The 24,544-nt window shown below is 32.3% G+C and overlaps 2 protein-coding genes across 2 annotated transcripts in view; one reads left to right on the top strand and one right to left on the bottom strand.

The window, feature by feature from the left end:
• Positions 1-22,755, top strand: part of LOC132726907 (probable Dol-P-Man:Man(7)GlcNAc(2)-PP-Dol alpha-1,6-mannosyltransferase) — an 85,243-nt gene extending 62,488 nt beyond the window's left edge. The window contains exons 8-10 of the mRNA XM_060712320.1: positions 17,038-17,207; positions 17,785-17,860; positions 18,958-22,755. Coding sequence (XP_060568303.1) covers positions 17,038-17,207; positions 17,785-17,860; positions 18,958-19,174 — 463 coding nt within the window. The 3' untranslated portion in view covers positions 19,175-22,755. The remainder of the gene's footprint in view (positions 1-17,037; positions 17,208-17,784; positions 17,861-18,957) is intronic.
• On the bottom strand, positions 8,066-9,437 carry LOC132726908 (transcription intermediary factor 1-alpha-like). Its single transcript, XM_060712321.1, has 2 exons — positions 8,743-9,437; positions 8,066-8,322 (listed from the first exon to the last, which is right to left on the bottom strand). Exons 1-2 carry the CDS (start codon positions 9,081-9,083, stop codon positions 8,085-8,087), a joined length of 579 nt encoding a protein of 192 aa, XP_060568304.1. The 5' UTR covers positions 9,084-9,437; the 3' UTR covers positions 8,066-8,084.
• Positions 22,756-24,544: the final 1,789 nt, after the last annotated feature.

Genomic DNA, 24,544 nt, shown 5'->3' with positions numbered 1-24,544 from the left:
ACAGTTTGATCTATTTTTAGCTCACCTGAGCTAGCTCAGGGTGAGCTTTTAGGATCGTTGATTGTGTCCGTTGTGTGTTATCCATCGACTGTCCACTTTAGTTTGTGAACACTCTAGTTTTTGCCTCAATCATGTTCAAATTTGGTTAGGATGCTTGTTTAGGTAATTGCTTAAATGAGATCGAACATGGGCAGTGATTTTCCTGCTGATAAAACAGACTCCGAAAAAAGGCATTTTCCCAATTGAAATTTTCTTTAAAAACATGCAGTTTTCCCCAAAAAAACTGAACTTAAACTAGCTTTTTTACTTCCCAAATCAGTAAATTTAGTAATAATTGTTCCCAATTAAGTGAGAAAAATCACTGATGGGTCACCTTGGATGAAAAAGTAGTTCACAGGAGCTTAAAGTAGAAAAATCTTGTTAACACTCAAGAGGCTAATGTTTTGTTCCAAATATCCAGGAAATTGGTCTCAAAGTTTGTTTTGATGACTTCTAGGTTAAGTTGGAATATGGGTCACTTAGAGTCAAAAACTAGGTCACACTGCCCAAATGTGGAAAAACCTTGTTAACACTCTAGTGGTCACATTTTTGACTCAATTGTCATCTACCTTGGTCAGGATGCTTGCCTAGGTAATTGCTTGGATGAGTTTGAATATGGGTTATCTCGAATGAAAAACTAGGTCACAATAGCTAAAAATAGAAAAATCTTGTTAACACTATTGGCTACTGTTTTGATCAAAATATCCTGGAAATTGATCTTTATACCCCCGCACAATGGAGCTGTAAGGGGGGTATACTGGAGACAGCTTGTCTGTCCGGCCGTCCGGCTGTCCAGCCGTCCATCGGTTTTTTCTTGTCCGCCCAATAACTTAAGATTCCTTTGACCACAGTCTTCATATCTGGCATGCAGGTTAGTCATGATTAGTAGATGGACCCTATAGATTTTGAGGTCACCAGGTATATTTGGGTCATATTTGGTATACCAGGTCAAAGGTCAAGGTCACAGGGGCCTTGACTTCAAAATACTTGTCTGCCCAATAACTTAAGACTCCTTTGACCCACAATCTTCATATTTGGCATGCAGGTTAGTCATGATTAGTAGATGATCCCTATTGATTTTGAGGTCACAAGGTCAAAGGTCAAGGTCACAGGGGCATTGACTTCAATATGCTTGTCCGCCCAATAACTTAAGATTCATTTGACCCTCAGTGTTCATATTTGGCATGGAGGTTATCAAAGTTGTTCAAATTTTGCCTGTAGTGTCAAAATCAGCCCCGCCTCTGGGGTCATAGGTTTTCGTTATTAGCTCACCTGTCACAGAGTGACAGGGTGAGCTTTTGTGATCCCTTTTCGTCCAGCGTCCGTCCGTTTTAGTTCCAAGTAGAACTCTGGTTACCATGGCAACCGAAAGAAAAAACTTTAAATATCTTCTCATAAAAAACCCAAAGAGCTAGAGCTTAGATATTTGTCATGAAACATCTTCTAATGAGTGTCTACCAAGTTTGTTCAAATTAAAGCCCTGGGGTCAATATTGGCCCCGCCCCAGGGGGTCATTGATTTTTCCTATATGCATATAGTAAAAACTTAAAAATTTTCTTTTAAAGAACTCAAAGAGCAAGAGCTAAGATATTTTGCATGAGACATGTTCTAATGGGTGTCTACAAAGTACAATGTATGTTAAAAAAAGCCCTGGGGTCAAAATTGGCCCCGCCCCAGGGGGTCATTGATTTTCCTTATATGTGTATAGCAAAAACTTAAAAATCTTCTTTGAAAAAACCCAAATAGCTAGAGTTTAGATATTAAGCATGAAACATCTTCTTGTTAGTCTCTACAAAGTATGTTCAAATAAAAGCCCTGGGGTCAAAATTGGCCCGCCCTGGGGGTCATTGATTTTCCTTATATGTGTATAGCAAAAACTTAAAAATCTTCTTTGAAAAAACCAAAACAGCTAGAGTTGAAAAATGATATTAAGCATGAAACATCTTCTAGTAAGTGTCTACAAAGTTTGTTCAAATAAAAGCCCTGGGGTCAAAACTGGACCCGCCCCAGAGGTGTCATTGTTTTAAATTATATGTGTATAGTAAAAACTTTAAAAAAATCTTTTAAAAAAAACCCAATGAGCTAGAGGTAAGATGTTTAACATGAAACATCTTCTTGTATGTGTCAACCAAGTTTGTTCAAATAAAAGCCCTTGGGTAAAAAATTGGCCCTGTCGGGGGGGGGGGGTGCAAAGGTTCTTGTTTTTCATTATAAATGTATAGTAAAAACCTAACATCATGAAACATCTTCTAATGGATGTCTTCCAAGTTTGTTCAAATAAAAGCCCTGGGGTTAAAACTGGCCCCGCGGCGGGGGCCTATGTACAAGTGAGCGACCTCAGGGCCATCATGGCCCTCTTGTATGTCTTTAGTAAAAACTTTAAAAAGATTTCTTCTAGCAATTGATAAATGCTAGAGGTTAGATATTTTGCACGAAACATTGTGAAGTGAACCTCTACCAAGATTGTTCAAATTATAGCCCTGGGATCGAAATGGGCCCCACCCTGGGGGTCATTGATTTTCAATCAATTGTACATATAGTAAAAATCAAAAAATCTTATTGTCTGATGGTACAAGGCTTAGAGCTTTAATATTTGTTATATGATACCATCTTTAGGTACTCTACCAAAGTTGTTCAAATTTTGCCTCTAGTGTCAAAAGTAACCCAGCCCAGGGCCCGGTCATAGGTTTTCCTTATATGTATATAGTAAAAACTTAAAAAATCATCTTCTCTTAATTGACAATGGCTAGAGGTTAGATATTTTGCATAAAACATTGTGTAGTAAACCTCTAGCAAGATTGTACAAAATATAGCTCTGGGGTCAAAATTGGCCCCACCCCCGGGGTCATTGATTTTCACTATGTACATAATTAAAGTAAAAAATCTTCTTTTCTGAAGGTACAAGGCTTAGAGCTTTGATATTTAGTATATAATATCATCTATGGGTCCTCTACTAAAGTTGTTTAAATTATGCCCCTAGTGTTAAAATTGCCCTGCCCCAGAGGCGATAGTTTTCTTTATATATAAAGTAAAAACTTTAATCTTCTTCTCGGAATTGACAAAGGCTAGGGGTTAAATATTAAACATGAAACTTTGTGAAGTGAACCTCTACCAAGATTGTTCAAATTATAGCCCTGGGGTCTAAATTGGTACCGCCCCGGGGTCATTGATTTTCATTATGTACATATAGTAAAAAAATCAAAAATCTTTTTGTCTGAAGGTACAAGGCATAGAGCTTTCATGTTTGCTTTATAATATCATCTTTAGGTCCTCTACCAAAGTTGTTCAAATTTTTTCCCTGGTGTCATAATTGGCCCTGCCCGGGGGCATTGATTCTCATTATGTAAACATAGTAAAAACAGAAACTAAAACAAATGTTTTCTGAATTAGAGAAAGCTAAATTGGAGAAAGCTACAGCTTAGATATTTGACATAAAATGTTGTTTGGTGGACCTGTATCAAGATTGTTTTGAATTAAACCCTATGGTCAAAATTTTGCCTTGCCCAAGGGGACAGTGACCTACTTTCTTGTCCTTTGATGTACAGCAATGAAATTTTGACCATGTACACAGTTTTAGTTGTAAAATTGAACTTTGATATCAGGTTAGTTGGATGATGTGTTCTACTTTCTTACAGCTATGAAATTTGAACCATGTGCACATATCAGATGTAAAGTGAACTTTGATATCAGCTGAACTAGATTTTGACAAAGTGTCTTACTGTGTTGTCCTTTGATGTACTCATGAAATTTAGGCTGTGTGAAATATGACCTTCACCATCCAAATTCACTACACACAACTGCATTGATATATTCCTACTCTGATCTTCTATTTGAATAACAATATATTTAACCACTCATCTGATAATAAGAATTAGATAGGTCAGGGATCTTTGCATTATGACAATCTACAATTGTATAGGAACAAAAATCCGTTCCTACACTACTATTTAGTGTTGTATTAATGCGGTGGCATAGCATTTTTAGCTCGACTATTCGTAGAATAAACGAGCTAATGCAGTCACCCATTTGTTGGCGTCGGCGTCGGCGTCCCTGTGGTTAAGTTTTTGTATGTAAGCTGGTATCTCCATAACTACTGAAGGGAATGGATTGAAACTTCACACACTTGTTCTCTGTGATTATCTAAGATGATTGGCACAAGTCCCATAACTCTTATTTGCTTTTTTACATAATTATGCCCCTTGTTCGACTTAGAAATTCTTGGTTAAGTTTTTGCGTGTAAGCTGGTATCTCCATAACTACTGAAGGGAATGGATTGAAACTTCACACACTTGTTCTCTGCGATTATCTTAGATGATTTGCACAAGTCCCATAACTCTGATTTGCTTTTTACAAAAAAAAAATGCCCCTTTTTCGACTTAGAAATTCTTGGTTAAGTTTTTGTATGTAAGCTGGTATCTCCATAACTACTTAAGGGAATGGATTGAAACTTCACACACTTGTTCTCTGTGATTATCTAAGATGATTGGCACAAGTCCCATAACTCTGATTTGCTTTTTTGCATAATTATTCCCCTTTTTCGATTCATAAATTCGTGGTTAAGTTTTTGTGTGTAAGCTGGTATCTCCATAACTACTGAAGGGAATGGGTTGAAACTTCACACACTTGTTCTCTGTGATTGTATTGAAACTTAAAGGGTTTGTACCTTTTCGTACAATTTTATGTATTCATATAGGTAAGCATTATTATACTCAATGAAACACCCTTGTGACAAATTTTCGAATAGTCGAGCGTTACTGTCCTCCGACAGTTCTTGTTCACACATGCAATCTTGTTTTAGGCAATTTTTCTTTTCATAACTTTGTTACTTGATAAACCTCTTTTGAAAATTAGGCGTAATGGGCCTTTGAGTTTTATTTACAGACCGAGCCCAGTTATTCACCTATTCTTTATTCGAATACCCGGTATTTTTAGTCCCCTACCGGTTTACCGGAGGGGACTTTAGGTTTACCCTCCGTCCGTCCGTCTGTCCGTCCGTCCGTCCATCTGTCTGTCAGTCCGTCCGTCCACAAAACTGGATCCCGCGATAACTTGAAAAGTACTGAAAATATTTTTATGAAACTTGGTATATGGATAGATGGCAGTATAGAGATTATGCACGTCTTTTTCTTTACTTCCTATGTTGAAAATTCTGGTTGCTATGGCAACAAATAGGCTGAAAATATGGCAAATTTTACACATAAACTTGATCCCGCGATAACACAAAAAAATACTGGAAATAATTTTATGAAACTTGACATATTGGTAGATGGCAGTATGAAGATTATGCACGTCTTTTTCTTTACTTCCTATGTTGAAAATTCTTGTTGCTATGGCAACAAATATGCTGAAAATATGGCAAATTTTACACATAAACTGGATCCCGCGATAACACAAAAAGAACTGGAAATATTTTTTTTGAAACTTAACATATAGGTAGATTGCAGTCTTGAGATTATGCACGTCTTTTTCTTTTCTTCTTATGATGAAAATTCTGGTTGCTATGGCAACACATAGACTGAAAATATGGCAAATTTTACACATAAACTGAATCCAGTGATAACTCAAAAAGTACTGGAAATATTTTTATGAAACTTGACATATGGGTGGATTGCAGTCTTGAGATTATGCATGTCTTATCTGTTCTTCCTATTTTGAAAAAATATCAGTTGCCTTGGTAACAAATAGGCTTAAAACATGGCAAATATAACAATATTTGTGATTAGTCAAAAAGAGCTGAAAATTTTTATGAAATTGCATCTTTAATTCAAAAAGTTATCTCCTCTTCAAGAATTTTGCTTTTAAAATGTTATATTTTGGTAACAGGGATGTTTAAAATATTAACTTTAGAGTGTCCTTCAGTCCGTCTGTCTTTCTGTTCATAAAAACTGTTTCCTGTGATCTTTTTAAAAGAACTTTTCAACAAATTTACTTAAAATAGAGAAAAATTGAAACACTAGTGAATGGCCAATGGCCCTTCAGAATGTTGATGGGGTTCTTATGGGGACTTATGGATTGCTTGCAATACTATGATAATTGCTTTTTTATAGTAGTTTGGCTGACCTGTTTATTATTTGAAATGCTGTAATGTCTGCTATATCATAGTTACTGGACAAGCATGGGTAGAGAGATTAAACAACGCAGCTGTCTGGTTTCTAAATTTACTTACTAATCATTACTACAGAGAGGTGATGCCAGTTGAATTAAGGTGGGGCTTATCAGCTAGTGGCTAATACTAGTTGACCAATAGCGAGTCAATATATATCAAATGCAATATCCCAATACCTACTATTTTTCCAAGTAAATTTTGGTCCCGATTGTACATATCTGACAGAATTTCACACCTATTATATGAAGCCAGACTAATTCTGATCAACTATCTGACTGTCCCAACTTGTGAAACATTTTTTAACAGACAATTTTTGCATTGCGTGTATTTAAGATAATTACAGTACACTTTGCATGTAGTTTAAAAGGAGGAAAGCAGATAAAATTACGCAACTAAGTCATAGAAATGAAATCCAAATATAGATGTGTTTAAATTCTACATTTATTTCACTCATAAAGACAGTTTCTGATGATTTGCACAACATACAATTTTAAAAAAAAACATAATATATCGCCAGAGGCTCGCATAATATGATTTTATTCAACTCGTTCAATAAATTTAGTATTAAACTACACTCATTCAATATCCTCTATATATAAATCATAATGCAAGAATACAATGTATATGATAAATCAAATAAATTTCTACAACACAATTCATGTACAAATGTTGATTCACAATGAGCTAAACTTCAGTAGTATCATAACATGTTGAACATGTATATACTTGTCACAATCAAATTATTTAAGTGACTGTGTTTTTCTTTTTACATTGTCTAAATATTAAATTTTACATATGAATCAAGATGTTCTTTAAAGGTTTTTATTCAGATATCATACACTTCAAATTTGTAATGTTCTTCTCTCCTTATATACATCTTAGTCATTTGTTGATTACAACAGACTGACAATATTCCCCTTTTTCTACAATCAGCTTTCATAACCTCTCCTATCAGCTTACCATCACATGTAAACTGTAAAACATTATTACGTCCAGATACCAGCACACTACCTGCTTCAGTGACACAACCACATCTAGGCGCCTTTAATTGTTCATCATTAAATGATGTAATAACCTGACCATTGTTGTCCAGTACTATCAGTCCATTATAAAGGTCAACAACATAAATCCTTGTACCATCCTTACTGACAGCTAGACTTGTTATGTTAATGAACAGCTTTTGTCCTGATTGATCCTTACTGAACTGTTTAAGTTTCCTACCATTCAAACTATACATATATACTGATGTCTGACTGTCTGAAATATATATATTATTTTTTGCATATGCAAGACCATAACATTCAAAATCAGTTTTAATCTTGCTTGTTGTTTTCATTTTTCCAGTAAGAGAAATGAAATGAACTTCATTTTGTGATGGAACAGTTACAGCTACCTCTGTGTTATTAATCATACATACTTGATGTGGATACTCGGGTAGATCACAGTAGTCAGTGACAGTGTAATTATAACTGTTTAACCGTCTAAGATCTTTGTGATCATCAGCTAGAATTATTGTACCATCTTCCATACAGCAGGCACTGGTGATACGAAAATCACTTGATCTACAACAATATACATGTAATATATTAATTTCAATCTGAAATAAAGTATTTCCTTTAATCTGAAATAAAGTGACAGGAGTCTTTGTAAGTTTCTCTGTTAGTGTTCCTAGGGTCTTCTTTTGTCTTAGCTGTGTAAGAATTGTTCTATCAGTTTGAAAATCTATGCCTTTCACATTCCTTTTATATTTCGCATCTTCAATGTATTTGTTGGCAACATTTGCGGCATCCTCTGCCATCTTAACATGAACAAACATTTCAGATTGATTTGTGTTTTTAAATGCTAATTTATCATTAGCTGATGTAATCCTGGACTTGTTTGCTTGTATCTGTTTGAGACTATCTTCAATCTTGTCTTTTCACTTTCTCTTCTATCTCATCTATAGAACTTTCTCCAGCTTGTCAAGTTGGCCATTGATTTCTTGTCGGAATTTTCTGATATCAGCCAGTATTTCTGCTTTCCTCTGTAGCAGCCTTTGTTTATCTTGTTTAAATATATCATCTTGCTTTGCAAAGGTCTTGGCTATTTCCTTGAGTCTTGTTTGAATCTCTCTAGTTTCAACTTGGTAAGTATTGTTTTGGATAAATTCTGGTATGTAGAAAGTGTCCTTGCATAATCTGAAAAATAATTTAAGACAGTTTGTGAATATAAGGCTATGAAATGACTGAGGAGGTAATATTAAATATTTTATTCTATTCTACATATTAGTATTTAAGATACAATATTATTTTAAGACTTTTAAGTACTTATTTAACATTCTGTATATTTAAGTGACATTATGTTCATCTAAGGGTATATAAAAATCCATCGAAATTTCCTGTAACATTCAATTTATAAAGATAGTGGGGCAGTCTTTTTTTATATTTCTGGCAGATTTATGTTTTATCCTGAGCAACTGTTGGTCAATCACCAGTAACAGTCTATCATGTAAAATAGATAATTAATTCAGCTCAACTTGGCAACGAAAAATGAGCATAATATAACTTTAATTGAAAAAATAATCTATGTTTATACACTGTATATATATTAAATTTTACCTATGATCAACTGCCATACATGTAGAACAGCCAACATTATCATGGTTCTGACAGTACATATCAATGTGTTTATGACTGTGTCTGTCACATCTCTCTGTTGGTGCCCTCGGCAGAACGTTGCTGGTTCCTGACTTACCTTGAGATTTATCCAGTACCTTGTGACCAGCACACAGAGGCACTTGACCATGTATTTGAACACAGGTTATACAGAAATAATCCTTACAGTCTACACAGAATTTTTCACCTTCAGTAGTTTTCCCTTTATTTTTACATATTGAACATAACACATCAAATATTTCATCGGAAAGAATATCCGTATCTATTTGTTTACCAGTAGCCATTTTGTAGAAATGTTATTCAAATATGTTATCTGAACTGATCTATTCATCAATAAAGCTGTCTTAATTTTGTTTCAGAGTCATTTTAAAACATTATTATTTACAGCAACACTTAATCACAGTTCTCAAGATTTACTTAATTTATTCCTGTCTAATGTAAAACTATCACCTCCAATTATTGCTAAGTTATGTGTAAAGGTTTACCCGACTTCTGTTGCCAATGACAAAAAAGACCGTCCCACTTCATTACACAGTTGTATCTTTATCTGTTAAAATGTCGTTCCAAAGTCCACATTTAACTAACAAATCGATGAACCTTCTTTAAATACAAAGTTTTAAGTGTTAACAAAGGCTTGCTTTAACATTATGCTATTTATAAAGCAATAAAAAACCCGGTAGTAAATAACCTGAACAATTTTAAGAAAAAATGTCTTTCCATGAAATAATGATATTTCAAGAAATTAAAACCAATAAAGATCGGAACGGACCACTGATGAAAAAACACTTTTATATTTTCAGTGGTTACAATTAAAGAAATGTAGAAGTAATATTATGATTTCTATCTGGTGGCAATAGTATAGCAATTCACCCTAGTGTGTGTGTGTATGTGTGTGTGTGGGTGTGCGTGTGTGTGTGTCTGTGTGTTATATAGATGATATACACTTAACAAATGTTATAAGTGTGCATGTATAAACATTATATAATGTGAGTCAATTAATATTGACCTTATCAAATTTATCATGCTGAAATTTTCCACAAATACAGTTAAATGACATGGTATGATATTCCAGTTATTTAATTTCATAACAAACACAAATTCAACTCACATGCCCAATAAATTGGATGGTGCGTAAGAACTAAATGTCGCAAAAATTATTACATCTGTGATTTTTGTTCTAAATCAACGTATGCCTACCTTGACTTAAAAAGCAACACAGCAGTTTGATTTATCATTTTAAGCATGATTTTGTGTTATTTTTTAGTTTTAAGAAATCTTGGTTTGTTACTAGGCGATTGTCTGAAATTTGCAATCCACAGGGAAGTTCAGGAAAACTGCTATCACTAACGTTCATTAACGGTTATCCCAGTGCCAATCACCACCGATATGATGAACCTCATACTAAGGTTTTATCAATGTCTTAAGAACAACATATGATTGCAGTTTCTACAGGATGCCATATAACAGATAGTCACACGTCCAAAGCGCCAACAATCTTTCTGAACATAAGCTAATGGAATATCACCAAAATTTCTAGCTATACTTAAATGCAATAGAAACTATACGATGTGAAATGAACACCCTCATAAGAAGTTTTGGTGCAGTGCCGCATACCATCGCCTACAAATATGCGAAAATTGTCCAATAATGAATAAATAAACTCCACTATTATGAAATATGTTGATTCACATCCATACGACAACATTTAAGCCAAGCTGTGATCAACAGTTAGGACAGGCATACAATACTAGAATAATTTTCAAAGATACATTTATTTTGTGACATTTGCTTATAACGCAATATCTCATTTATTCAGCATGTTCATCGAATTTGTGTTTCTTATGAAGTTTAATAATTGGAATATTATATCATGTCTCTCAACTGTATTTATTGAAAATTTCAGCAATATGTTACAAAAAAATGGCACACATATGACACCATTTATACATGCACACTTATAAGATTTGTTAAGTGTACAGTTGTGAACTTAAAAAACCTTCTTGTGAAAAACCACTTGTCCAATTTCAACCAAACTTTGCAGAATTGTTCCTTGTGGGAAGTGCTTCCAAAGTTGTTCAAATAATTTTATTCCATGCAGAAATCTGGTTGCTGTGGCAACCAAAAGGAATTATAAGAAAAAATTTAAAAATCTACTTGTAAAGACCCACAAGGCCTAAAGCTTAGATATTTTGCATAAGGCATTGTCTGGTAAACTTCTACAAAGATTGTTCAAATTTTAGCCCTGTGGTCAAATTGACACCGCCCCGTGAGTCATTGATTTTCACTATCGACATATAGTAAAAACTAAAAAACTTCTCGTCTGAAAATACAAGGCTAATAGAGCTTTGATCTTTGGTATATTATTAGTTATATAGATTTTTGACAGGTGAAAGGTCCTTTATTAACGGTTGTTTGGATATAAAACCCAAGCCACTAGGTGAGGTTTATATTGCAAACATTTGTTTATATACGGTCATATAACCTGTCAGGTCAATATTTATAACAGCAAACTACCTTTTTTAGAGAAAAAAATGAGACTTCTTCATGGATTGACAGCAGCCATGTATGTAAAACTATATAAACATCATGAGTATCCAATGAAAAGTGACGTTACAAACGTGCAGTATTATAAAATATCATGTATTGGTGCTCTACCAAAGTTGTTCAAATTTTGCATCTTGTGTCAAAATTGGCCCTGCACCAGGGGTCATAAGTTTTCCTTATGTAGTAGTTGAGGTTTCTTCAGCAAAACAACAGTGTGTGGTGTTTACTAAATTTATTCAGGTGTAGAAGAAACCTATAACAAAATAAAATGATTATTATACAAATAACAAACAGAAATATTATACAATAGAAAATTCATGAATTGCATATTTCACAATTACAATAATTACAATATAATTATACCTTATAAACAGATAAACATTTCACAAATACAATTAAAATAAATATATACATACCAGGTTTTAAATAGATGAGATCTTCAAAACAATAATTATGAATAATAATAAACTTATCAATATTTCTATAAAGAAATAGTATATATTTTGAATGAACAAGATGTTACTGCCTTAAATGCAATGAAAGGATTGATCAGTTACCAAGAAAGAATAGATATCCCAGAACCAAATCATCTAAATATAACTTGCATACCAAAATCAATCATCCATCACTCAACTTGCAACCCATAACAAAATGACAAAAAAAGACAAACATGAACACATAACACCACAAAAGATTTGGTTTGGCCTTTAAAGGAGATTACTACCGTAAACATTCTAAAAAGATAACTTTGCTAAATTTAACCTTATCTACACTTATATGTATGTAAAATAATTAAAACTCTAAAAACAATCTTGAAATCTTAATTGACATAGACTAAAGATTAGATATTTGGCATGAAACAAAGTGTAGTGGACCTCTGCCAAGATCGTTCAAATTATAACTCTTGGGCCAAAATTGGCCCTGCCTGCCAATCCCCGACCTATTCCTTCTTTATTTTATATTAAATCACATTGTTTAATACGTACTCACTAAAAACAAATTTTTGGCTAAAGTGAATCATTTTTCAAGTCCCAAACAACGAAAAACACATAAACTTCGGTTAAAACATTGTTATACTTGAAATAGTGGGATGCGCTCGATTTAAGATCAGCATATAAATACCGCTATCCGATAACTATTCAGCCGAGTGATTGCACAGGTAATTTATGACTCAAGTACGAAAGACCGGTGGGAACATTTCAACTTCATGAATTCCCGATTTCAGCTCTATGAATTCTCAATTTCAACTTCAAAATCCACAAGTTTAACTTCATAAATTCACGATTTCAACTTCAGGAATTCACGATTCATGAACTTTAAATCGTGAATTCATGAAGTTGAAATCGTGAATTTGTGAAGTTGAAATCGTGTATTCGTGAAGTTGTAATAGTGAATTCATGAAGTTGAATTCGTGAAGTTGAAATCGTGAATTCATGAAGTTGAAATGTTGAAATCGTGAATTTGTGAAGTTGAAATTATGAATTCGTGAAGTTGAAATCGTGAATTCATTAAGTTGAAATGTTGAAATCGTGAATTTGTGAAGTTGAAAACGTGAGTTCATGAAGCTGAAATTGTGAATTCCATATGATGAAAACGGGAATTCACGAAGTTTAAATCGGGAATTCATGAAGTTGAAATGGCCCTACCAGTCTTTGAACTTTAGAGAATAAAATTTTTGGTAAAATGTTCTCACAAATTATTGCAATACAATTGCTTTGCTAGTATTCAATAACTTTGTAACATTACGGTGTAAGAAATAGCAACAACATCAAAAACTGGAATTAAACGAAAGGCGATTTCTTTTGATACTAAAATTGGAGTTCTTAAATAATGAATAGAAAGTGTTCATGTAGTATTTTCTTTGAATTAAGTACATGTTTAAGTAATGCATATTAAAATTGTGAAACTTTCGTCTACAATAAATCAAATACAAATAAAATCACAATATTCTTAAATATAAATATATAATTTTTCTTGGGATACTTATCCTTATGATTGTAAAATAACTAAAAAAACACCATTCATTGCAAATAAAAATCTTAATCTATTTCTACAAACATTCAAAAATATATATTCAAAGAATTAATTTATTTGTTTTCAACATTTACTATTCTCATTCAAATATCAATCCAAAGCTAAACCTATCCTTCATACTCCTACATTTTTTTTACATTTTAACAAACTTTTATCTTACAATTTCTTTCCAAAAATACATCATTTGAAGCATTCATAAAATAGTTCCTCATTAAACATTTGTCTTATACATATAGCATTCTTAGTATCCTTATATATATATAGCATCCTTAGTACCAGATATCCAAGATTTCATGTACTAGCTAGTAACTATATATATAAGCCTTAACCATAACATTTCTAATCAACCGTTGGCCCAATAGGTCTTACTGAACCAAAAGAACACTTAAGTACCAGATATATGAGATTTCTGTGTACAAGAAAATGTTACTATCTGATGAATACGATCCGACTCTTTCAAGGCCATACGGACATAACCATACATATTTCAAATATCTATTTCCCAAAAGTACTTAAACTTAAACATTTATCCAGAGGTTTGACAGAAATAGTAAAACGTCCTTATTGTCAGATATCTGAGATTTCTGTACACAAGTATGTCTTTACTACGTCGTTCCCTTCTATACACATACATATTCAGACTAATTTAAATACCCATTTCTCAAACTTTCTTCTATCAAACTTTTGTCCATAAGGTTTCACAGAAACAGTAAGATATTTTTAGCAAAATGTCTGAGATTGCTGTGTACTAATAAAAATAATACTGCTCTGATATGCCTTATGGAGGAAACCAAACTGACTCTTTTGCTCTGGGAATGCTCTATTTATACTAGTGATTGAAACCATCCGTGCAATGAATAAAAAACAATGATTCTGATTGGCTCATAAAATTAAAACATTTCTTGATACTGATTCTAACAAAATCTTATAAGCATACGCTGCATGAAGAGACTATTGTGAGCCAGGCTTTGGGCCATTTATACTTTGCAAAAGGAATGCATTCCATTACCATTACTATTTGGTTTGGTGCCGTACGTATCAGTACCAGTACCATTACTTGATTTTGGGCAAGTGATGCAGTACATTACCATTAGTTGGACCAAGTAATGCATTACCATTACTTTTGAGCATAAGACAATTTCTTTTTGCCAAGCTAAGATGTTTTGTAGCTTATATTTACAAAAAGTCAAACTTATCATGTACATTTGTATACGTATATTATTAAATTACTAAATATTTATCTCTGTGTTTTACCTTTACATAAAAATACAACCAAACTGAATTTACATAAAATTGTATTTTAAGTCAGTAAAAGTGACTATGCATTTTATGATAATTTGTCTTGCACAATTTGGCAGCTTGACATAATGAAACAATAAAAACTTCAAAAAGGTGCTGATGTGCCAAATGGTCAAACAAAGGCAAGTGTCAAATAGTAAGTAACAGTTACCGTACGAGGAATAGATCTGCATAGTATTTACTGACCCGGGTGGCGATTTGAACACCGAGAGAGCGTAGCGATCGAGGTTTTTAAAAGGCCACCGGGTCTGTAAATACTATGCACACCTATTCCGAGTGTGGTTACTATCTTACCTACATGCTCTTTTGTTTTCTATCCATAAATCAGTTTTTAACTCAGTATTTATTAATATTACTCACAAGAAACATATTATTTATGTACTTTACCATGTCTAAGAAAGCATTCCAAAGTCATGGAAAGTAATATCAAATTGTTCCAATTGGAAAGTAATATCAAACTTGCTCATTAAAAGTTAGATCAAACAGGCAAATCAAAGTTAATGTTTCTACCAGACTGCTTGCTGTACTTTCCCCAGAGTTTTTGATAAAACAGGAGAAATTTTCTTTTTCTTGAAGTCATCAAATCTAAAAGCAGAAATAATGAACTGAAAAAAAAGAGAAAAATTTATAATCAATACTTCAAGCACATCGATTTTCTTTCATGTTTGGACATAATTAAGGACTTACTTCCTAGATAAGATTATCTGATTTTATACAAGATATGCTATAAAAAGAGTATATTGAATTATTGTTCCCTCAAGTTTTAATTAGTGGCTTATAAAAGATTGCATGTTTAATCAGCATTATATTATGGTTAAAAACAAAAGCGGATTACACTTTCCCAATAATTTAGAGGTTAACTGTTTGATCTTATTTTTTATTGTTATACTCATGCAGACTTTTTTCTCTTGAATTTTCTTTGATAATATAGCTATAATATAGCGAAACAAATTGAATTAAGTCACAATTGTTATTTATGGTTTCTAGTTAATGGCTTGGTACAGATTTTGATATATAAAGTTCTTATATACATAGCATTTAATTATATTACATATTAGTAGTTTTGCATTGAAAAAAAAATGTATATTTTCTTTATTTAGGCATAATTTTACTTTTTTGATACCTCAGTAGCGTAGCATCAAGCTACATAATGTTCGAAAAATTTATTAATACAATGTATTTTATTTTAAATATCACATTTTATTTTAATATCACATGGCACTCAGAGGAAATATTGTCAACCAAAGAATTAGTTTACAAGTACACTGCATTACATTGTTAGAGTTTTACATTGAAGGATATCTTGAGGTAAATTAGAAGCTCTTATGTGCAAAAATCCTTCAGTATATTTCCCGTAACACTGATAGCTTTTTGTCTCAGCCGTCCGTTTAGCTCAACTGTGAATCATGCGATCCGGGTTCGATTCCTGGATGGTGCAGGTCGCTTTCGTTGTGGTTGAATTGAAATCCTTTCTACAGTTGTTCGAACTGTGCTCTGGTAAATTCAATGTGGCTTAATTCAGTGATCTGGAGTAAAAATTCAACAAACAAGCTTTTTGTCTCTCTAAAAAAAAATTCTATAAACAGATAGCTTTTTCTTTTCTCGCATAAAATCTGTATATATTTTTTACTTTACAAATTAAACCTAATTTTGATATTATATCTTATATGCAAAGACCACTTTTACATGAATGCCACATCAATGTGTGAAACTAACGTACCAATTTAACAGCTTTGATACTTGCTCAGTTTGAATATGAAATTTTACATGTACTACCACTTTTTGTTGCATTATGACTCCGGTATACATGTCCCATTCACAGAATCATGTATGTGTCCTTCAATACTGGTATGTTAATTATACCTGTCTGAAATAAAGAGTATGGAATATGAATATGGATTTCTTTTGGCATTTTATCTTAACCTTGATTTAAGGCTGAGAAAAAGATATTTTCATATAATAATTGTTAATTTTCTTCCAAAAAAGTGTGTTTTTATTAGTATATTCTTCAGGTTTATACATAATGTGAAAAGTAAGCCGCCATCATATATATATAGAAAATTCCTTTAATTGATATAAATGTTTAAGGCAAGTACACTGTGTTACAGCATTGACGGCAAAATTGTCAGTTCTGCCCAGGTTGTCCCACAGCTTGTGCCGACAAGTGGAAACTTTCAAGACTTTACTATATTTAAGTAACAGACAAGTAAGTCGAAATCAGATTTTGCCGGTCCTGTACAGTAATCAGTCAATTTACAGTTCGGGACATGAATGGGTAAAAAAGACTGAATCAGTTACCAAAAACAAAAACTTATCTAAAAAAATAAGAAAAGAAATTAACAAACATTTTATACATTTCAGATGGATCAACAGGAACAAATCTGTACTCAGAAAGTTGCTGGCATTTGGTGCACTACTCCATATTTGTGGCAACATTTTAACGTCGGGGATATTTCTGTATACATCGTATCAGAACTATCCAGGTGGTGAGGCATTGCGGAGATTTCATGAGATCGAAGCACCAACATCAGGTAGATTTTAATCAAGATAATGCACAGTACACGATCATTAGGTTTAAATGCAAGAGCTTATATAAGATTTAGGGTATCACAACTATCAGCCTATTTACCTAATACCCAATTTTATTACATTATGAACTCAATGCCTTAAAAAAAGCCAAGTATATATTATCACAGATTTTTTCCAAGCATTGTCTACCGTAGGTTCAAAGTAAAACTAAAAGTGGCATTTTTTATGGTTGTTTTTGATTTTTGTATCAGAAATATATCACCTGAACTTCTTTCGTTAAGTTTGTCATAGCTTTGTATATTATAAATTTAACCTTAATTAACAGAAGCGTCCTGGGCCAAGGTCAGTACTGCCTAAAATGTATTATGTATAACGTACATGAAAATTAACACTTATTATTAAGTTTTTACTCGTAAATCATTTATGATTAAAATCGAATTTTGAATCAGTTTCAATACAATAATGCTGGATGTGCTATTTGCAAATAATATGTTAGATAACCTTTCATTAGAATGACATTCGATTGGAGGAGGTTAAGGTCATATTACCAATGGTGATAAATTAATTTTTTGTTTCCAGCTATACATGTACATATTGATGTTGCCGCGGCACAGACAGGAATAACAAGATTTGGTCAATTGTATCCCGATTGGATGTAAGTTCCTTATTTGAAATCTGTTTCAAAAATATTAAAGCAGCATGCCTCCAGATTCTTGCTTATTTTCATGAAAATTTTGAACATGTATTTAAAAGTAAAATATTGTGAAGTGAACAAAGAAGGTAATTTACGCATAACAAACGCACTTACAATCCAAGTAAATTACAAAAAAAAGAGGTCAAAATATACATAAATACCTTTTACTGCATTACTAAAGCAGTAGAATGATAGTGATTGATACTTCAATCAGTCATTAATCGCACATAACATGAAAATAATTAATTAAATATTGAATCCTTCTACTTTTTTAAAAAAAATATTTATACATTTTTCTAAAGATTTAATTTCTTGAAATAATTTGGCCTTTCTGGAGGCGTGCAGCTTTAAAGGTACATTCCTCTTAATTGAAAACTATTTAAGACATGGATGCCCCTACATTCCACTGTATTGTCAGTCTACAGACAGCGCAACCAGGGATCCTGCCCCAACCCCTATCCCTACAGGTCATAAAAATCAAGTTTTAAAAGAAATACGCACCAAGTGTCAGTAATGTGTATACAATTCCATGTGACATTTTGTATGTTTTATTACTTTTATCATCATATTTCTACCTTATTACTAATGGTATAAGTGTTGTGTTGGCATAATTTGACATGTTATAAATAATCTTTGTGGATAGTGTCTTTGACAAGCTTTATTTGTTCACTGAGCAATAGTTTTAAGTATTTTGAACATAAAAATAGCATAAATTTTAGGTTACCAGCTTTAAATTTGATTACCTATTTCATGAGACATATTTTGACAAGTATCTTAAATGGTCAGAGAAGAAAAGTATATAACTCTTCTGTTGTTGTCTTGGACTAATAATCTTACGATTGCTTATATTTGGTGGCTCAAACCCAGTTCGGGGCAAGCCTTTGTTTCATTGCTCAGTACCGGTTTGTTCAAGGAACAGATTCAAGAATGTGTCTCTTAGCTTATAATTTCCTACCAAATCAAACTTTGTAATGTTATAATTTCTACCTAATTTGATCGGTATATACATGTATTTATCTATTGGCATAATTTGAACAAATTTTATTTCTTATTTTCAGATATAATAAAACTGAAGACTTAGTGCCAGGGGGGTCAGAAATGATGTCATACTCTCATCTTATAATTGGAAATTCTACTAACTTAAAATATTATGAAAATAGCCATATTGTAATAGACACAGTGGAAGGATTTGATGGGTTACATATTGACAGAAATAAGCTGCCATTCTTCTTCTGGAAACATAAACCCAAAATATGGATACTGAAGACAATTTGAAGTGTATTCAAAAAGTCAATTTTCCAAAGATACGAAGATTAGACTCCTATTTTCATATGTAGATTATTACAGGGTTGGTGATCACATGGCACTTGGTCACTGTTTATGGTATTTGTTAATTTTTTGCTATATCTTTCAATATTTGAATAATACACACACACCACTACAATAGGAAGATAAATATTTAAAATGGAAACAGTAAATAGTTACCTGGAATATGGTACTTGTTTATTTTTCAAATATTGAATTTTTCAAATATTAAAAAATATATTGAAAAATAGACCTACTCCGTAATTAAGAATATTTGAGTTTTTCCCAGCTAATCCGTAGGTTCATACAGTTGCAGCTTTGAAAATAAGCACAACAGATTTACTATTGTGACAGGTAATGCACTGTGAAGCTATAACAGTAAAAGTTTGTACCTATGAATTAGCTAGGAAAAACCCACATTTGCTGAGTTCTGGATAACACCTATAAGCAAATACCATTAGTGATGGCCTAATGATACCGTAAACAAAAAAGTCACGTGTTCACACACAATGTTATTTTTTGCTGAATGAAGTCATTTATTTTGGTTTTTGGGTGCAACATAATCATGGGCAAAAATTTCTCTATATTAATTGAAGTTCTTAGGTTGACTACATTTTGATCTACCAGATTGCATTTTGGTAGATAAATTCTGAGTTATAAATCTAGCGTCCATATTTCCAGAATTATCTCCTTCTTAAACTTTGAATTGTTGTTACTCTGATTCTTTAACTTTCTTATTTCTCTATTTATTTACTTCAAATTTAAAAAAGACCTTCATTATCAAGACCTACTTCATATGTGATTAGATTTATAAGACATGTGTTTTCATGATTATTTTCATTTCAACTTGAAATCTTTTTGATTTTTCTTTTAATTTTCTTCTTTCTGTTTACTGTTCTTTTTTGTGATAATCAATGGTTTCTTTTATAAACTTGAGATAATTGTTCTTTGTTACACTAACATCATGTATGAAAATGTTTATAAGTCTAGCATCTTTAATTATTTCAAGACTTATTTCATCTTAGTTTCAGAATTTTGCTTTTAAAAATGTTATATTCTGGTAACAACCAGGGTTGTTTAAAGATTTATCCTCAAAGCCTCTGTCAGTTGGTCTGTCTGCCTGTTTCTAAAAACTGTTTCCTGAGACACAAATTTACTTAAAATAGAGAAAAGTTGAAACATCAGTTATACATATTCATCTTGAGATAATTGGATCTTTTGATTAACATATAACTTAGATAAGACAAACTAAGAACTCAAAAGATTTAGGTTTATTCATGTCATTCATTCATTCAATGACATAATTCAATGACCAATGGCCCTTCAGAATGTTGTTTGGTTCTAACCGGTAGAGGACTTATGGATTGCTTGCAATACTATGATAATTGCTTGTTTTGAGTAATAGATTTTTTACAACAATGAGATACTGTACACAATAGTACATTTGAAACGTTTATTCTAGTTGTTACATTTGAAACACTTAATCTTTATGTCACATTTGAAACATTTATTAGACGTTACATTTAAAACATTTATTAGACGTTACATTTGAAACATTTATTCTAGATGTTACATTTGAATCATTTAAAATATTCTAGATGTTACATTTGAAATATTTATTCTAGATGTTACATTTGAAACATTTAATCTATCTATATGTTACAGTTGAAATGTTACATTTGAAACATTTATTCTCTATGTTACATTTGAGACATTTATTCTTTATACTACATTTGAAACATTTATTCTATATGTTACAATTGAAACATTTATTCTAGACGTTATATTTAAAATTTTATTGTAGACGTTACATTTGAAACATTTATTCTAGATGTTTCATTTGAAACATTAATTCTATATGTTACATTTGAAACGTTTATTCTAGACGTTATGATTGATAACTACTTTGTAAAATACCATTATTCTTATGGTAAAATTGATATTCCTGATTTCAAGTGGATTGTATTTGAGCTACAGAACTAGGTAATTTCATTGATTTAGCATTCAGGCTTACCTGTATGTTATGATAAAGTGTTACATACCTGTATTGTGAATAAAGAAGAAAAAACATGTTGGCTTTTACATGATCTCCAGAACAACCTTTCTTTCAGTCTCATCTTCAAATAGGAAATAACTTTATAAATGTGATATAATTAATTTAAAAAAAAGAGGCAAATATATGACAAACCTTTTTGATGATTCGTTCGTTTCTTTCTTTCTTTAAAAATATATTATGCTCAAATTTGATAATTGAATATAGTGATAATTGCTTTGCAGTCCCTTTTTGAATGAAAAATTAGCATCCTTTGAATACACACAGAGAAGAAATATTACGTTTTAAACTCTACATGTCAGACGTAACACAATATGGATACTTAGTGTCATAAAAAAACCGGCAGTATATAAACTTAACCAGTAATTTAAACTTCCTAAACATTTTATGCATTCTCCTGTTCAAATTATACATTTTCAGTTTGAATTTTCCTAGATTTCAATAAATTTCTGATATAAAAGTATATCTGAAAACGTTTGAGAAAAATTTTGTTGTTAAGGGAAATTTTAGGATTGAATTCTCAATATTGTGACAGAATTTAATTAGATTGTTTGCAGAGCCACAATATTTTAATTAAATGTAAATGCATAAGTATGAGAATTAATTTCAAAAATAATTATATATAGGGTGATTATAAGACTATCTTGATTTGTCTGGCGTGAATAATGTGCGAACTATATTGTAGTCAGTGTGTTTAATTACGCTGAATGGGATTTTGTATAAAAAAAATCTATGAGGATTAGATAATAATACTTCCTTGTAATTTTGATATTCAATCTATTATTAAATGTCATGTAATGACATTCAGGTCAATAACCTAATCCCAGATTACACATATATGTGAATTATGCAATACTTTTTTTCTTTGTCTCATGTCATTTTTAGCTCGACTTTTCTATGAAAAGGGGAGCTATCCTACTCGCCCCGGCGTCGGCGTCGGCGTTAGCGTTAGCGTTAGCGTTGGCGTCACACCTTGGTTAAGTTTTTCGTACCACCCCACTTTATTTCAGAAGTATTACAAGTATGGCTTTGAAACTTACCATACTTGTTCACCATCATAACCTCCATCTACAGACAAGAGTACATAACTCTGTCAAGGTTTTTGACAGAATTATGGCCCTTTTTTGACTTAGAAAGTGTATTGAGCTTGGTTAAGTTTTTTGTACCACCTCACTTTATTTCAAAACCATTGGAGGTATTGCTTTGAAACTGACCATACTTGTTTACCATCACGACCTTCATCAACAGACAAGAGGACATAACTCTGTCAAGGTTTTTGACAGAATTATGCCCCTTTTTGACTTAGAAAATACATTGAATATGGGGGTAAAATCCACTTATTGCCTTAACCCTTTGAGATATTGCTTTGAAACTTTTAATGCTATTTCACATCATTACCCCCATCTGTACGCAAGAGAAGGTAACTCTGTCAAGGATTTGTTTTAAAAATTAAGGCCTTTTATCGACTTAGAATCTTGGTTAAGTTTTTTTGTACCACCTCACTTTATTTCAAAACCATTGGAGGTATTGCTTTGAAACTGACCATACTTGTTTACCATCACGACCTTCATCAACAGACAAGAGGACATAACTCTGTCAAGGTTTTTGACAGAATTATGCCCCTTTTTGACTTAGAAAATACATTGAATATGGGTAAAATCCACTTATTGCCTTAACCCTTTGAGATATTGCTTTGAAACTTTTAATGCTATTTCACATCATTACCCCCATCTGTACGCAAGAGAAGGTAACTCTGTCAAGGATTTGTTTTAAAAATTAAGGCCTTTTATCGACTTAGAATCTTGGTTAAGTTTTTAGTACCAGTCCACTTTTTGACTGAACTGTTTGAGATATTAATTTGAAAGTTGGAATACTTGTTTACAATCATGATTCCCAAACATGTCCAGGAGAAGGTAATTCTGTCAAAGATTTTATTTGAATTATGGCCCTTAACTGTCAATGTTTTGTATTATAGGCAAGCACTAAAAAAGTCGAGCGCGCTGTCTTACGGACAGCTCTTGTTGTCTATGTTGTACGCAGGTAATAATATTTTACTAGATTTAAAGATATTTGATGGGTCATATAGCCTTGTATAACTTATATGACCCAAGTGAGGGTTATATAGCAAACAACCACAAGCCAACATGGCCATATAACCTGTCAAAAGTCTTTATTAAGAATTTTTATTAATTCTGTAAGATTACTTTCTTTAATTAAAAAAAATTCACTAAAAATGCGTTTTTACTTGTGTTTCTTTTTTTAAGCCTTGTGTGACTAAAAATGGCCAAAAAGATCAAAGGAAAAGTCACATAAGTACCATTTTGTGAGTACGTCCGTCCGCCCGCTTTTCTTGTCCGGGACATAACTTTTAAACAACAAGAGGTATCAACATAAAACTTTGTAGGTAGATAGATCTCATTGAGTGGGAACTGTAACTCTGCCTTGCCTATTTTTTGAATTACTGCCCTTTGTTTATTTTTACACTTTGAACATTGTCCGGGACATAACTCTAAAACTATAAGAGGTATCAACATGAAACTTTGTAGGTAGATTGATCTTATTGAATTAATGTGCAGTGCACAAGAACCGTAACTCTACCATGCCTAATTTTTGAATAATTGCCCTTTGTTTATTTTTACACTTAGAGATATCAACATGAAACTTTGTACGTAGATAGATCTCATTGGATTAAATTGCAATGCTAAAGAACCTAAACACAGCCTTGTCTAATTTTGGAGTTATTGCCCTTTTTTCATTTTTACACCTCCAATTTTTCCCGGGACATAACTCTGAAACTATAAGAGATATCATCACGAAATTTTATAGATAGATAGATCTCATTAAATAGAAGTGCAGTGCAAAAAAATAATTTGGAGTTATTGCCCTTTGTTTATTTTTTTATACTTTCATGTATCCAAAACCTTCTCGGGGATCATCACCCTGTTCAACCGGTTCTTGTTTTTCTACTCTAGCAGGGGCAATTTAATAAGGTTTACTTCCTCCCTGAAAAATTCTTTTAAATCATGCAGGTTTCCCCTGAAGTTCAATTTGCATCAAGTTTTTGTAGTGATCACTTCAATGATCTTTATCTGATATTATTTTGGGGGCAAATTTCATGAGCATTTAAATTATCAAAAATATTTTTTAGGGTGTATGGTTGCATAAAGTATTTTATCTTTGACTACTGCATATGTGTGAAGATGACTGTAGTAGGGGGCAGAGAACCAGACTCCTAAGCTAAAGATTGTAGTTTAAATCTCAGCAGAGACTTTCATCATCCACACTTG

Source organism: Ruditapes philippinarum, unplaced genomic scaffold, assembly GCF_026571515.1.
Source record: "Ruditapes philippinarum isolate M1 unplaced genomic scaffold, ASM2657151v2 ctg1028_1_1_1_1, whole genome shotgun sequence".
Taxonomy (NCBI): Eukaryota; Metazoa; Mollusca; class Bivalvia; order Venerida; family Veneridae; genus Ruditapes; species Ruditapes philippinarum.
Note: the sequence above shows the minus strand (reverse complement) of the source record. Positions and strands in the feature narration are given on the sequence as shown.

What these genes read in the sequence shown, in the direction of transcription:
- LOC132726908 (XM_060712321.1), bottom strand. Translation starts at nt 9,083, where the DNA reads ATGGCTACTGGTAAACAAATAGATACGGATATTCTTTCCGATGAAATA. An exon ending in TGTATGGCAGTTGATCATAG is followed by an intron (nt 8,323 to 8,742) that starts GTAAAATTTAAT and finishes ATTATTTTTCAG; the next exon opens with ATTATGCAAGGACACTTTCT.